The 16187-nt window shown below is 34.2% G+C and overlaps 1 protein-coding gene and 1 long non-coding RNA gene across 6 annotated transcripts in view; one reads left to right on the top strand and one right to left on the bottom strand.

Moving 5' to 3' along the window:
* LOC125056883 overlaps positions 1-16187 on the bottom strand; it is a 126055-nt gene that overhangs the window by 4095 nt on the left and 105773 nt on the right. For all 5 annotated transcript variants that reach the window (XM_047660206.1, XM_047660208.1, XM_047660210.1 and 2 more), the window contains one exon: positions 6761-6832. In XM_047660206.1, the coding sequence (XP_047516162.1) occupies positions 6761-6832 (72 nt within the window). The remainder of the gene's footprint in view (positions 1-6760; positions 6833-16187) is intronic.
* Positions 9809-10239, top strand: LOC125056925. The gene is made up of 2 exons (XR_007118132.1): positions 9809-10080; positions 10171-10239. It is a non-coding gene; the product is annotated as an uncharacterized LOC125056925 (long non-coding RNA).

The following is a 16187-nucleotide window of genomic DNA, read 5'->3' as shown; positions in this document are numbered from 1 at the left end:
GCGGGGTTACGGGGTGTGACACGCGGGGGTATAGGGTTCGTCGACTCTCCGGTGAAGGGCACCGGGGTCGGTGTTCGGTGCGTTCGCTTTCGACGCGCCGAGCACCAAGTATTGATCCGCAGCCTCCTCTCTCCCGCACTGATCCCGCTCTCGTACTCTACCGTGCTCCGGCCCAGCGTTAAATATTTCCCCACAATGGAGCGCCATGAACAAACCAGACAGACTGTCGCATTTTTATACAAACACGAAATCATTGTTATGTCAAATATTATGATTATAGCCTGTTTATAGATGAGTTAAACAATTGATAGCATTATGTTATTCATAAACTCAAACGTGTTTAGCTTAAACCCAGTAAACCTGACTCGTAATAGATCTAAATTCTAAATCTTTGAACATAGAGAAGCTTTATTTTATCCATTTGCAAATTGAATATTGTTTATAATTTTTTTACGCCTAATACATATCTAAGAACAACGTAGGGGCAAATATATTTTCTGAATATTGTGTTGTTTAGTCTGTAATTTATCAAATTATATGTTAATAATAATTCTAGCGGTCAATGCACGCATGACATTCGATAAAGCTTAATAATATTATTCTGGTGACATTGAACTCGAGATACTTCTATCATTTTAATTTGTTTGTGTTTATTAAATAATAGTTTGGTTAAATACAATAATTATTTAGAAGTCGTAGCTATCTAGTACCTAGTACCTGTGTAAATTATGTCTAAACGATTTGATACATCGTAAATTATACATAGAATTTCACTCTATACGCGGTATTTCATTTGTAAGCGACTTCGGACAACATCTATATAGTATCTGGACAGTTCAAGAGACAATTAAACATTTTCATATGGATTACATGACGCAACATGCAATTCAAAAGCAAGCTTAGAAAAGAGTGCACTAATTAACCAAAGAGAAAGCCAAATTACACCGACCGAGAATTTTACAAAACCATTTCGATTGTAACTCTCGAGACTGATTGAATATTTAGAACGAAATTCATGAACGCTGTAATAAAATAAAATTATGATGAGGATAATTATTTTAAATTTTAATTACTTCTCCTAATTGACGTAGAAACATTGCCTATTTAATTATACAGCTTTAACAAGAGTCTAATTTTATAAAGTTATATTTCTAAAGAGCAGCTTTCTTTTGTTAAAAGGTATACTTATCGGACTACTTACTACAAGTAAGGTTAATGACAAGAATGTTAATTGTAGGTATGGACCGATTTGTTATCGACAGCTGACTCACTTTCGTCTCCTAATGAGGTCGTCAAAGCGGAACCAACCTTCAAGGAAGGAAGCGACCTTTGCTATGCTCTGTGACTACTTAACGTGATAAACGTAGCTATTAAATGTGAATCACCTTTGTAACGACCCCTAACATCTTAGTATTGACGTTGAAGCCTTTTTTTCTGCTCTATGAATGGAAAAAATGATTTATGTCGTAATTAAGATAATTTCTTCAATGCCGTTATTGCAAAATAAATTATTAATTGCAAAACGGGTTCAATGTACTTGTGAATGTAGGTAGAGCTTCAGCAATCGCGCACTCATTACTCCTATCAATATTTTACAGAGTTATTTATTTGACATGGCTGTCATTATAATAAATGCTCAAACTATTTTTGTGCTGAGATAGTAATACTAAACATAGTTTTTCACATATAATCCGAAACGGTTTCTTTAAGCACATCATTATATGACTAATGTGTTCCAATTTCGAATTACTGACACGTGTTATAAATTCGATGGTAATGATAAAAATATGAGAATTATTTATTCGTAACAAAGAAACTTGTGAAAAATGGGTGCGCTGTGGAAGAAGAAGGAAGAACTTTTGTCTAAAGAGGGTATATATATGTCTTTAGGAATGAAATTCGGATACTAATTATTTCTTAAATACCTAATAAAATACCTACTTACAACATGAGTAAATCGTTGGATAAGCATTGTTAACTAGTTTTAAAGGCAAACAGGTTAAAGCGAACAGTTTTTGATTTAAATTAAACGTAGAATGCGATTGTTATAAAAGTATAGGGCGTGGTTCTATATAATGGTGATCGCTGTTTGGTCGCTGAATGATATTCTAATGAATGGCAATCTGGTTGAAAGCCTATACCACATGTTTACTATCTCATAAGTATTTCATGAGGTATTTCACTGGAACGGCTCCAAATATCTGAACTGAGTAAATGTTTACTAGCCAGAAATAAACGCGAAACGGTGTTGCCGAGGTAAAGTTACAAAACATAATTAGGTATTAGATATTATGAAATCTATGAGGTTATTAGGACCAAAATCAGTCGATGTTCGCTTCTCCAAACTCTAAACATTCTCAATAAACGCTAGGACAGTTGAAACAACAATAAGGATTATGTTAACTGTTATATTCTTCATTGTAAAATGTTATATGTTTTGTATGTTATAAATCAATAAAAGTTCAGTATGTTTAAACAGGAAAATAATTCTACGGCCCGCTTATGAATGCAAAAGAAGACATCGAGAATTGCTTCTCTATTTACATTTATTTAAATTATTTAATATAAATTAATGAAGTTTGGCTTTATTGTTAAAATGTTTCATTTTGGTTTCAATATTATTATATTATTAATTTTGCCTTGCTAAAACATAGTCTTAAGAAGATTTAAGGATCCTTATAACATATCGCGGTTTGGACTTAAATACTTTATCCAATGTATTTGGTTTAGTGATTATTACATTTTACTGTTATCGCAGAGTCGGTTAATGACCTCTCGCTAGATAGACTTTTGTGAGGTATGTCTACGAGGTATTTTGCAGTGAAAACTTTAAACAGTCTACATACTTAATTAATTTAAATGCATGACAACGCAAAATATATATTTAGAAAGATTTCACTGAACCGAAATTCCTTTTCGGAATTATTTTTCATTAATGACTACAATTAATTTGTTCGATATATGGAATGAAAAAGGCGCGTTCGCTATAAAACGCCTGGCGTCTGTCGCTAACTAAATAACACGGCCTCTTACCAATTAGGCAGCTGTCCTTTTGATTCACAAGGGAATGTGATACTCTGACGTCATTTTATAATGCCGTTCGTGAGTTACTCCCTATTTTTAAGTCCATGGGGGACGAAGTTATGTTATATATAGCAGTTTTACTTTTTACTTATATGCGAGCAAATTTTTTATTACCCTCAAACGCGATTTTCAATAAAGTATTGGCGAAACTGTAATCTTGAAAACATACGCTCCGAATTATTTTTCAGGTTTTTTAAATTAAAATTTAGCAAAAAAGTTTGTTACAAGAAATTAGGTACTATTTTTTATTGTAGAAGGAAGTCTAAAATTTAATGAATCACAAATTTAATAACGAAACGGAAAAACGTAAAACCATAAATTCTCAGTTTAAACTGCTTAAAAAAAACATTTCTTCAATGGAATTAAGGCATAATTTGCATATGTTTTAGTTTTCATGTTCAAGATATATTGTAACCGTCCACAGCCACTTTTCAATTTTATATTTACCAATGGCGCTACAACCTTTTAGGGCCTCAGATTCTGTATCTGATCCGAGATAATTTCTAATAGGCAAGTAGGTGATCAACCTTCTGTGTTTGACACATGCCGTCGACTTTTTAGGTCTACCACATGGCCGGTTTCCTCACGATGTTTTCCTTCACTGTACGAGCGAGTATTATATGCGCACATAGACAGGAAGTCCATTAGTGCAAGGGAAGGCAATGCAAGCAAGGGATCGAACCTACGACCCCAGTTGCACTTTTTTTTAATTTGGGAAATGTGTTACGCACACCCGCGGTACGGTTACTAGATGGTGAAGGGTTATGTGAGACTCGCTGATGTGCATACCCACTAAAACCAAACGGTGCCACCAGCAATCGCCCGAGGCGGGACACGGTAACAGCGTAGCCTTGTCCGCATCCACCCACGCAATCAGCCGTTAAACTCACGGTCCTCTACGGCCGCGAAAGATATGGAATGGACCTTAGCATAGCAAGGGCCAATTCGCCCTGTTTGATAAAGCTGGGGGAGGCCGGGCATAATGCTTGCAGCAATGATTGCAATGGACGCATGATCCCCTGTTCCCTCGCTGAAGTCTGTGTGCCCAGGATTACACAAGGCGTTGCACGGTGCAACGGCCAAGCGCATGGGCTGATGATCCACCTCCCTCGCCCTCTCCGCCTTTTCTTTATGGTGCATGACGGCTTCGCAGAATCTCTGGAGGATTTGCCACATGCCGTTACTGTCCGAGCTTGTAACTGCTACTCTCACAATGAGAGTTGCTCGTTGAACACTGCCACTTTTCAGTACAGAAGTTATAATTTAAATAACATTTGACTGTGATTTATACCTTAACTGTTCTCGCAGTGTTTACTGTGAATTAAGGTGTGAAAAATCAATTTTTAACAGTGTGTAACCGGTTGACAATTAAAACTTTCTTTATACAACCAGCTTCGAAATGGGGTTTTAGGTAATCGACTATGTTTAAAAATACCCGACATTTACCTAAATCTATTTCTGGTTTGAACTGTTTTGTGGTCCAGCTGTCGGCATCGGTGATAGATATTTTCCATACAACCTTATAAATTATATCTTCCGTGTAGTTGATGCACACATACATTCAACCAGACGTGAGGTGCATATTGTCTTCCTTCGCTTTTTCTTTATACGATAGCAAAAATATAATGACCCAAAGTCGACGAAGTGTCGGATACAGAAAGGCTGATGCACTTTTTTATAAATGCAATGAAACAGATCTAGAAATCGGAACCCATAAAGATTTGTAACGCCACTGGATGTACGAACATTTATACTATTTGCTTTACAAAGATTTCACGTTCACAAGTAAACTATAATATATTACTAGCTGACCCGGCAAACTTCGTTTTGCCATGTATAATATATCTCGGAATTTTTTTTTTAGTTCAATAAAAATTACTATCTACTATAATAAAACATAGGGGTTGATCGTAGAGGGGCGACAATTAAGGGTTGTATGTATTTTTGTATGCTGTATCATAAAAAATAAAAACAAAAAGTTTTGTCTAAAAAGTAAAATAAAAAGGTAGGGGTGGGACCACCCTTAATATTAAGGGGGATGAAAAATAGATGTTATTCGATTCTCAGACTTACTAAATGTGCAGAAAAAAGTTTATAAGAATCGGTCGAGCCGTTTCGCAGGAGTATGGGAACGAACATTGTGACACGAGAATTTTATATGTATTAGATAAAATTTTGGCGAGGATAATAAATGAATCAATGCGCATAACGTTTTAGTATTTTTTTCCAGTTAATCAGTCCATTAATCAGACATAGAATACTCAGAAATATAGTTATGTTTATTTATCAATATGGTTGTCTGATAAGTCACGTCCACACGGTATTGCACCATATCAGCTGACTTTAAATTACCCATTTTGTTTGTTTATATACGTAAATTGATAAGGCACATTTTTATATGAAATATCGGCCAATATGACTAAGTTGCCATGCTACGGAAGAAACTTCCTATTTATTCAGTGTAATAAGTAATTCATTAGATTTGCATACGTCAAAGGTTTTATTTAAAAAGAATCGACGAAAAGACGACTTCCCGCTTTATTAAGTGAATTTCTCAGTATGCGCTTCGTTTATCTTTAGTTCTTTGAGAAACTAGACATAAGACTCCAATTACATTCTACAATAACATGAATTTGCATAACCATCGTTCCATGTAAGTAATGTAAACCATTCATTGTTTTGTATGACAAGCCGTGTCTCGTAAAATTGTACCTATTAAAGGCATGAACGCATCACTTAACGCTGGGAAGACATAAAAATTATAATATTGAGCGTTCAGCATCGTTTTTGGGATAGTATTTTCGCAGGGTTGGCCTAGTGGCTTCAGCGTGCGACACTCATCCCTGACGTGTAGGTTCGATCCCCGCTTGTGCACCAATGGACTTTCTTTCTATGTGCGCATTTAACATTCGCTCAAACGGTAAAGGAAAACATCGTCAGGAAACCTGACTGAAAGGCTTGCCTTAGACTTTAAAAGTCGACAGCGTGTTTCAGGCATAGGAGGCTGATCACCTACTTGCCTATTAGTTTGACAAATGATCATACAGATATCTGAGGCACAATCCTAAAAAGGTTGTAGTGCCACTGACCTTTTTGGTGATTTTTTTATTTTCGTATCATTTATAAATTTGGCATCATGTCCCGTGAAATCGTAGTCATTAAGAATTAGTATAATGGACATTTAATTATTATTTATGATGCCCTTGATAGTTGATAACTTTACATCCAACAATGAAACTTGTCACCAGTGCAATTATACCAATCAAAGGCATGATCAGCGGCGGGAAGACGTAGAAATTTATTATATCGAGCCTTAAGGAAAAATAGCAATTTCCGGGGAATTGTATGGTTCGCGTCTGACACCCCTGCATAGAGGGGCGAGGGGTAAACGGGTGTGGCGTGGTGCGTCGTGAATAGCGCACAGGGGGCGCATGCGCGGAGCTTCCCTAACCCTCGAGACGCACCATGTGTGCGACTAGCCCCCCTCATCCCGCATTACAACCCTCGCAAGAGAATTATGCTCATTCACGTATATTTGATAACAGGTTAATTTATAGCCTATTGATTTTTATGTATTAAGCGCGTGACTTGAGAACTAATAGACTTTTAGGCAAAGACTATCTGTATAATGGTTATTGGCAAAGAAGGTTTTATAATAGTGTTAAAAATCACAAACCATTAGCTGAGCGTGCTGCAGGGGAAGTTGCTTCCTTGTTTCTTGTGTTTTCCTTTTCTTTCCCATTGTTACCTAAAACAAGAAACAATAGAATGTCATTAGATATTGAATTAAACACGTTTTAGTTTGTTAAAAACCGTTTTAAATGAAATTTTGCACTATTAAGGAAATAATTTTAAAAAGAAATTCATCGATATTTTAATTACATTTTTATTCAGCATAAGAAAAAAGTTTCAGTTCTGATAGAGACACCGAGACGAATAAATGTATTTTAAATAAGACTTTAGACTTAAAAGGCATTGCTCTCTAGGAAATTCAAATAAAGAATTCTAAGTAACTAAAATTAAATTTATAACTCTGAATTTAATTTCCGTAAATTCGACACTTTCTATACTAAGCAACAAGGTACAATTATAATATTATGTAGAAAGCATAGCAGATCTCTCTCAATTAGCGCTTATGCTCCAAAAGGTTGGATTTTTAATTCTATAATTCGATCTTATCGTTAAGACAACGATTTGCAATGTATCGAAACATATAATTGGAAAAAATTGTCAACAGCTATTTACCGTAACAAACGAGATACGGAGCGATAAAGATATTCGCTTATCGTTAACAATGTTCTATGAACTGCTTTACGTCATGATATGCCGTATTTCGTTCGAAATTCAAACCGAATTTTAACTTTCCCTATGTAAGATTTAAGATCCAAACGTCGTGCTTCAAATTTATTATCTATATCATGGCCAACACGAAAGTATAACAGATTTTTTCGCTGACAATATCTTTGCTAAAGCTTAAGCAAATATTGAGTTAAATGATTAAGTACAGTGCATTTACCATCAGCACAGACTAGTTTAATGTCAATTGAAACCGGAAATGTTGCTGTATAGATGGAGGAGTGAGTAGGGAGGTCGCAGATCGTTCATCGTTCCCTGTAGGATCCTTTTTGTGGCGGCCGCTCGCCCGTCCGACCGGTTGCGAGAACATTCAACCCATTACCCAGACCATTCGCAAAACACACTATGATTTTTAACAATACGGAATTACAATGTAGCATTTTATCAGCTATATGATGCCTACGCAGCGAATACAAAAATACTCAGTCTTCTTCAAAATACTATTTCTTTCCAATAGCTAATTTCGATTCTCAAAGCATACATATTGCAAGTGGTACAGATTTTCTGTCTACCATTATTGAGTAATGTCGGCTTAATAGTAAGCTTTCAATTTGTAAGGGAAAAATTATAAAAGTATTATTTATCGTATCATTTTAATATTTATTACAAAAAATTTAGTATAAACGTGCTGCGTCTTCAATCTGTTGTACATAATAGCTGAGCTCTCGAAGGAACAAATAAAAAGCTAATACAAAAGCTTAAATGCAACACACTATAAATGTTTCAATTAATGTTGTCTTTTGTTCAAGACATAATATTGTTTTATTGCAACGGCTTCTGCGATTGTTCGTTGGCCGCCGACCTTGGCAGTGGCGTTGACTCGCACGGCCTCAAATCTAACCGCTCGCGCCATATACTTAAGTATGACTTCACATGATCCGTCATGTGTACTGTGTACAATACTTTTAACGATGTCAACCGAAAATTAAGGCGAAATTCCTAAGGCGATTTTTTTGTTATAGTGAGTTGATTATACGGTAAGCCTAGTGGTTTAGTCTGTAGTTGCATCAATGGATATTAAGATATGTACCTAAAGGAAGATATCGTGACTAAACCGACCAAAAAACGATGTGTGTCAGGCAATGAAGTCTAATCTCTATCAAATAGATTTAGGAAACATTTCAGCGATTATTTTCGACAAAAGCGAATATACGCAAGTATACCAACTAAAATTATTTGAGACCACACGATTAGTTACCGATAGCTGTTTAAGCTCTAACAAGTAACAGATGTGGCGAACGTACATAAAGTATCTAAAAATATGTGATTCAGTCATCGCTCATTATTTATCGACATTAATTTTCGAGCGAGGCGCTCGATAACAGGAAAAACCATAAATGTACTTATAAATATTAATTGATAATTTACAATAATAGAATGCATGGAAATTCATCATTATAAACGATAACACTTTTCCAAACCGTATACAGGTATACACTATACATACGGTAACAGTAAAACATAGCATTTTAAATACTGCTATTTTCTCAATACTACGTTATAAATGAATTAAAACTTCAAATTTCCCATTCTAAAATTGATTCCAATTAGATTTTAAATAGTATATTTTGTTTAAGCAAGTGGACGTAACATATATTGATTTAAAATATTTCTAGGATTTCCAATTGAATTGTTTGGTACAATTTATCCGCAAGGAAATGTTAATTATAAATGTAATTATAATTAGCATTGACGTATTCATAAGATATTATTATTAAAGCATGGATGACATGTGGGTGAAAATAAATTTATTAATGATACATAATTATAATTTACCCGTTATAGGATTTTACCATAGTAATATTTCGTACTGGCATCGTGACTCAGTGTTTAATGCACGTGACATTATCCGAAGGTCCTGGGCTCGATTCGCGGCGAAATCTGGTAGATACAAAAGGCTTATTACTCCCTAACCTTAAATAAAGCCTAATACGCCATTGCAACAGGACTTTAATATGATATATGCTATAACCTTAAGAAATTCCGGACACGTTACTGAATATATTTTTCTATTTAATTGCTATTCAAGATGCCTTTAGCGATAAAATGGCAAACGTCTGTTATAGGCAACTATTTGGCCTTCGCAAATGTGCATACTGTTTGTATGCACAGGTGCTTACAATTAACAGGAATTGCTTATAATAATTAAAATTAGACTTGCAACGAATAGTATATTCGGCAGTATACCGAATACCGAATATTCGGCGAGGACTCTGACCGAATAGCCGAATATTAGGCAAAAGTTTGTTAGGCAAAAGCTGGATTTTAGCGCCAAAAGCTTGTACTTGTAAAAATGCAGAAATGTTAGTCTTTCTGCACCATAACCATTCTAAATTTTGATTATGAAAATACATAATTGAAATGCATAGAAAAATTCTTTACTTGTTTAATACAGAAAATGATTAAATTATGTACCTGTTTTATATACCAATGACTACTTAATGAATGATTATAAAAGAAATGAGAACCTTACCCTTCTAAATTTTAATTACCACAATAATTCAAATACATAGAATCCTCCATTTTTCTAATTCAGAAGATGATTCTACCTGTGTTATGTACCAATGACTACTTAAATGATTATAACAGAAATGTTATCATTTTACCAATTATTTCTCTATGACAAAATATATTATTTAAGTATTCGGTATTCGGCCGAATAATATGTAGATATTCGGTATTCGGCCGAATAATATGTAGATATTCGGTATTCGGCCGAATAATATGTAGATATTCGGTATTCGGCCGAATATAATAAAAGCAGCCGAATAGGCCGAATACCGAATAGTAACCGAATATTCGTTGCAAGTCTAATTAAAATACATTTTATGCATAATTTAAAGCTATTTCTTTTATTCGTCTACTAAACTAAAGCATAGGACAATTTTCGGCGTCTTAAGTTAATTCTGTACCTAGTAGTAGTTTACTAAATATGCCTGCCAGAAATAATTATTGTGTCGTCAGGAATCGAGTGTGTGTGCGTCGTTAACTAGGCCATTGGTCAAAGAAAGATTTTCATTTGAATACAACATATGAATGTTATCTTACATTTATAAAGACTATTTGAACACACAAATTGATTTCTATTTTTATTAAAGTTACAGAGTATTTGCGATATTTGTTTGGTGTTTTCATCCATATACACTAAACATGCAGACGACAGAGGCTGTTATATGTTCCACTTAAGAACACATTAACAATGCTTTTATGAGCGAGAAGAATAAGTGACGTTCCAAAAGAATGAGCTTTAAGTCAAGCATGGCGCCGCGATGTGAGTATTCAATTACTATAAGGCCGTACTTGACTCATACAAAGGGACAAGTTTTGTAATATGTAGAAGAAATTGTTATTTGTTATGGAAATTTATATTAAATTAAACGAATTTAAGCGTGTAATTTTTTTGTGTTTGGATCATGGATCTTAAAAAAAAAACAGTTGTCTGTAATGTCGGTTTACTGATGATAGTTGAACGTGACAACTTCATAACTGATGGAATGGTTGCATTTTTCAAAAGAAAATTTTAATTTTATTAGTTTGATATATATTTTGTATGGATATAGAGAAGGGGGTAAATGGGATTAACAATTGAATTGATCGATTACAATATAATCGATATAATACGATATACTTTTTATACAATAAAGATGTCGAACGCTGCCCAACGCGGAGGCCGATTATGCCTCTTTGTCGCTCGTTCCGCGCTCTCGCTTGCACTTCAAGCCTTAAATGGAACGCCTCAGAGCGAGGTAACGCCGCATGCGTCATGTTTTTTTGTGCGTGCAGACGGCTCTATCGAATTATAACACGTTGTCACGTCAAAATAGCCTATATTCGATTACTATAATACATTAAGCTTATTTAATATTAATGACACGACCTCCGACGGAGTGAAGATTTCCAAATTCTTCGATTTGTCTGTCCTATTTTGCGATCTTTCCCCGATATCTCTTTAATTTCATCTTTTCAGGTTTCTGGTGGGCGTCCTCTCTTTTATATTTTACATAAAGAAATTTAATTAAAGTTACGTTAAGTTAGAATAGAGAGTATTATGAAATGTATGATGTTCTACGATTAAATTGGACTATGTTTCGGGAGTTGAAGCTTTTAAATCTTGATTTTACATTTTTCACATGACTGTACAGTGCCATATGGTTTTGATGGTTGTCGTCAAAGTGTACATGACCATAAAAGCTTTTAGGTTATATCTATAAATGCATATACGTATATGAACAGCTGTTTCTTTGTAAAACTATAATAATTTAAAGTATTGAAATTATAAATAAATTGTATAATACTACATTGATTCATATTTAAATTAAATTCAGAAATCCAATCAAAGTCAATGGGATAAATTCCACAAATAACTATGCATGGGGTAATTAAATTAAGTATTGCATTTTTTGTATAAAATACGTATTTCATATAGATTAGTTACAAATATTTAGACAAATTAAAGAAAAAAAAGGGAATATGAGAATTGGAACTTTATATCAAGGTTTAAATACGTAAGGAGGTTAGTGTTTGATATAAACCGGCTAGAGGAGCTTTCGCGAACGCAGGTAGTGGATGTATCATCGACCGGATGTAGTCGTAGATTTGGTCGGAGGCGGATGTGTCGCCATTTGCATGCGCAGCGTGCTCTTGATAACAATGCGCAGAAGGCACCAGGACAAGAATATTGAATACGGGACATCGATAAATAGCTTAAAAATTACTACAAATTAGTTATTGAATTGTAATTTGTCAAGTCAATCACAATGGGGCCAATAAATCGATTAAGCCCTTCATATTAATATCAATTTGTTTGGCTTTCATTATTATTCTAAGAGCATGATGCTACTTTGAATTTGACAGTATTATCGAAGAGGAAAAGATAGTGTATATATCCGTTTCACAGCTTCCCCTGATAACGAGAATAAACTATAATTTAATACGGCACATAATTATTAGTTACTAAGTGCAAAAGTGCCGGAAAATCATTGGTCTGTTCAATAGGTGACTGAACACGTAAAAGATTACTAACATTATCTCAGAGATAACGTGTTATATCTGGTTTTTATCATAATCTGATAGGAACAAAGGGAAGTAAAAATAGTCACTCTTTTACAAAATATTAGTTTAAAAAGTAGTAATAATTAAAGTTTTGTTCACTGACTGACATGGGTTATTTATTGATTTATATAATATTGAGTCCAATTAAATTAAATTCATAATTGTTACATTCTCTAGTATTTTATGAGGTTAATCCATGTTAAAGATCCTAGATTTTTCTCCGTACCCCAACGAGGTCGTCCAATGTATGTCTAGGTGAGAAACGATTTATCTCAGAGATAGCTGTTAGGTCATATGTAGGGCGCTGGCCATGTCTCGGCCTCAAGCCGGTTACCATCTTTGGGAGCGACCGGTTTTGTCATACGCGCTTTGTACGTAACAGTTTTATGTACTGAAAGCAATGTACTATTAACTTTCTTCGCGGTAAATGATAATAAATATCCGTTGTCATCTATTGCTCTGAAGTGAGTGAATATTTTAAACTCCCTCGCAAAGGTGAGTCACAAACCGTCATAGGGCGAGCAGTTGGCGACTGAATCATTGCACGCCATACTATTATGCACATACTGATGGCGCAGGTAACAAAATCGCCATTGTATGCTAGATGCTATTGTGCAGCCAAACTTTTGAGGTCCCCCAACCGATTGTTAGTCGCATTGTTATATTGTTCATTGCGAAGGTGGTGTGGGCTTTGAAGAACAATATCTATGAGCACACGTGGTTTAAATGAGTTCGGTATCAATCTTCAATCGTGTAATAAATCTAAATCGACACCAATGTTTTAATGTTGGAGATATTAAATCGTTTATACTGAAGCGGGATATTAAATTATTCGTTTATAATTATATATTATTATCTTTATCCTGTTTATGGAATTCAGGAAAACAATATATTTTATAGGCGTAATATGACGTGTTCCTGATAGAAACCGCTGTAATTTTGTCGTCGTTGAATTTTATTCATATCTGAAACAGATAGCGCCATCTCTAGGTGTTTTAACTAACTGTTGTAAGAATAAATTTAGCGCTGGTTGTTCTTTTCAAATTTTTTAAAAGTTTTTAGTAAATTTATTTTTTTAACTGCAAACATCAAAACTAAATTTACAGTGAAATTGAATAAGAGTTTTTTAACAAAAAACCTAAAAATCTCGTTTCTTTAATTTATGTTGACAGAGCTGTAAAATATCTACTAATAATACTTTTAATGAATAGATAGACGACGAACACGCTTGGGACATCACACCTACGATGGGGATGTTAAATAATAAAGCGTTATTTTCTAATTAACTATTTAAATTTTAACTATTTAGTTAAGACCTGCGCCAGTACTCAGTAACTTTCAATTACCATTTCGACTTCATTAAGGTGAGTTTTCGTACCGCTCGATGAGCGAATTATTGAGAGAAATAATCATATAAATCAATATAAAATAATAATAAATAATAAATCGACATTCTATACAAAGGTCGAGATCAGTGTCGCTATTGGAAGACTCTGTACAACTGCAGCCCCATCATGGGCCCTGTTTACTATGTAAGATACAAATAGCAGTTTCATAACCGAATAAGTCTGAGAGTTCATAGGATTACATATAATATGTACATAAATCCTCGGATTCTACTTACGTAAAATTTACATATTTACTACATATACCGGCAAGCCATAGTAGTTAGATATATGGGTTACATACATGTTATTTTTTATAAATCGAAAATTAATATGAACCCTTCATAACCTTTTCCTATTATGATTAATAGTTGATTGATATTTTAATATATATAGAATAAGTAGGATTTAGAGGTCTCCTTTTAAGATCGTGTATGAATAACCAATAACCATTCAATCCTGTTATTATTTTATGCTCGAATAAAATCCTTTACAAATTGATAAGTACTTATAACAAATTCAGTTTGGGATGTTCCATGTTAATTAACGTATAATAACCTCAAAATGAATAAATTATACCGGTTAGTAGCGACATCTACAATCGGAACGAAGATGTTTCCAAGTGTTGAGTACATATTATACTTGATCACGACAACAGGCATTGAGGCCTTCGAACCGAACAGTGGTTAGACTGAACAAGAACACATCATTTAGGTTGGAACAATTTCATTTTGACATTTCTTCCTCCACAGGTTTTATACTTATACAGTAATACTGTCAGTATAAACACACAACAGGTATAACATCCATAGTTAAAATAGTTACAGAATGTTTTGTCACGCTTATTTATACGTAACTGATAAGGACAAAACATTCCATATACATTTTAGTTTATCTAGTTTTCATGAAGCTAAAATAACAGTTATTTAAAAAAAATGTTTCATCTCGATACACTGCTAAGCACTGGTGCGAAGCCGACGCCGTCAGTTGTTGATAGAAGTACGAATTAACAAACCAGAAAATGTTTAAAGTTTATTGCCTAGCTAATTTAATGTGGGCGATGTTTATTTTACTCAAACTGTGTGGAACGATGACGATTGATTTTTAAAAATAAAGTTGACCTTTGATCGCTATACACGGCTTTACGCGTGAATTATTTACAATAGGGACAGAACGAGCTTAAAATTGTATTTGATAAAGTGTATATTTTCTTGTACAACTTAGTGAAATACATTTATTATAAAAGACGTTCAATCAAAAGTTGATTTAATATGGACTTTTTTCGAAATTTTATGTTACAGCCTGCATAGTCAGGAGTTGACTCATCCCGTGACACACAACAATTATGATGATTAAACACGTACTACAAAAAAGTATTTTCTTTTGTAAAAATATATCGTTTAGTTTACTTAAAGCCCACTTGCTTTTTGCCCGAGGGTTTTGGATGGATGTGTCATGAAGCACTGTTGGCCAACTGGTTTCAACGTGCGACTCTCATCATTGGCTTCATAGGTTCGATGCCGGCTGTAAACCAATGGATTTTTGGATGCGCATTTAACCGGAAACCGGCATGTCTAGATCCAAAAAGTCGGGGGTGTGTCAGGCACAGAAAGTTGATCGTCTACCTGCCTTTTAGATCACGGAACAGATACAGAAAGCTGAGGCCCAGTCATGAAGCATTAATGCGGTAACATTAATGCTTTAATTCTAAATTGCATTATATAAAAATAATCATTAGGTAAATAACGTTTAACAGACTTGCCAAAGATCATATTTACATTAACCAAATGCTTAATAACAGTTAAGATATGGAATGTATAAGGTAATGTATAAAGTAGAATAAATATAGTTAAAAAAAACTATAAAACACGCTTTTAAAGCGCATCAAACTAAAAAGTGAAAAATAATTCCTAATTTAGGCTGAAAATGGTAATGAACAAAAAATATTGGTATTATTGTGAAAAAGCGTGGGGCGCTCTGTGCCATATTTTTCGTCTATCGAGCAACGAAGGAGTCGGTTACATACATACATACATACAGGTGAAGCTAATATAAAGCGTGTAGAAACGAAAAAGTTACGTAAAACGTACAAAAACTACAAAATCAAATTTTAATAAGAGGAAGATCAAAACATTTACATTTACTGTTAGTTCCAAAATCGAGGTCGTAGAGCCGACGAGAAGAACTGGCAAGAAACTCTCCGCTACCCCTTTACTCTAATAAATTTAATTACCGAACAAAGGAAGGATTTAAAAAATTTACTTGCCGCATTTTTAGATTATTTTAAGATCAAATTATAAATCATTTATT

Source organism: Pieris napi, chromosome 15, assembly GCF_905475465.1.
Source record: "Pieris napi chromosome 15, ilPieNapi1.2, whole genome shotgun sequence".
NCBI classification, from domain to species: Eukaryota; Metazoa; Arthropoda; class Insecta; order Lepidoptera; family Pieridae; genus Pieris; species Pieris napi.
This window is presented reverse-complemented; position numbering and strand designations above follow the sequence as displayed.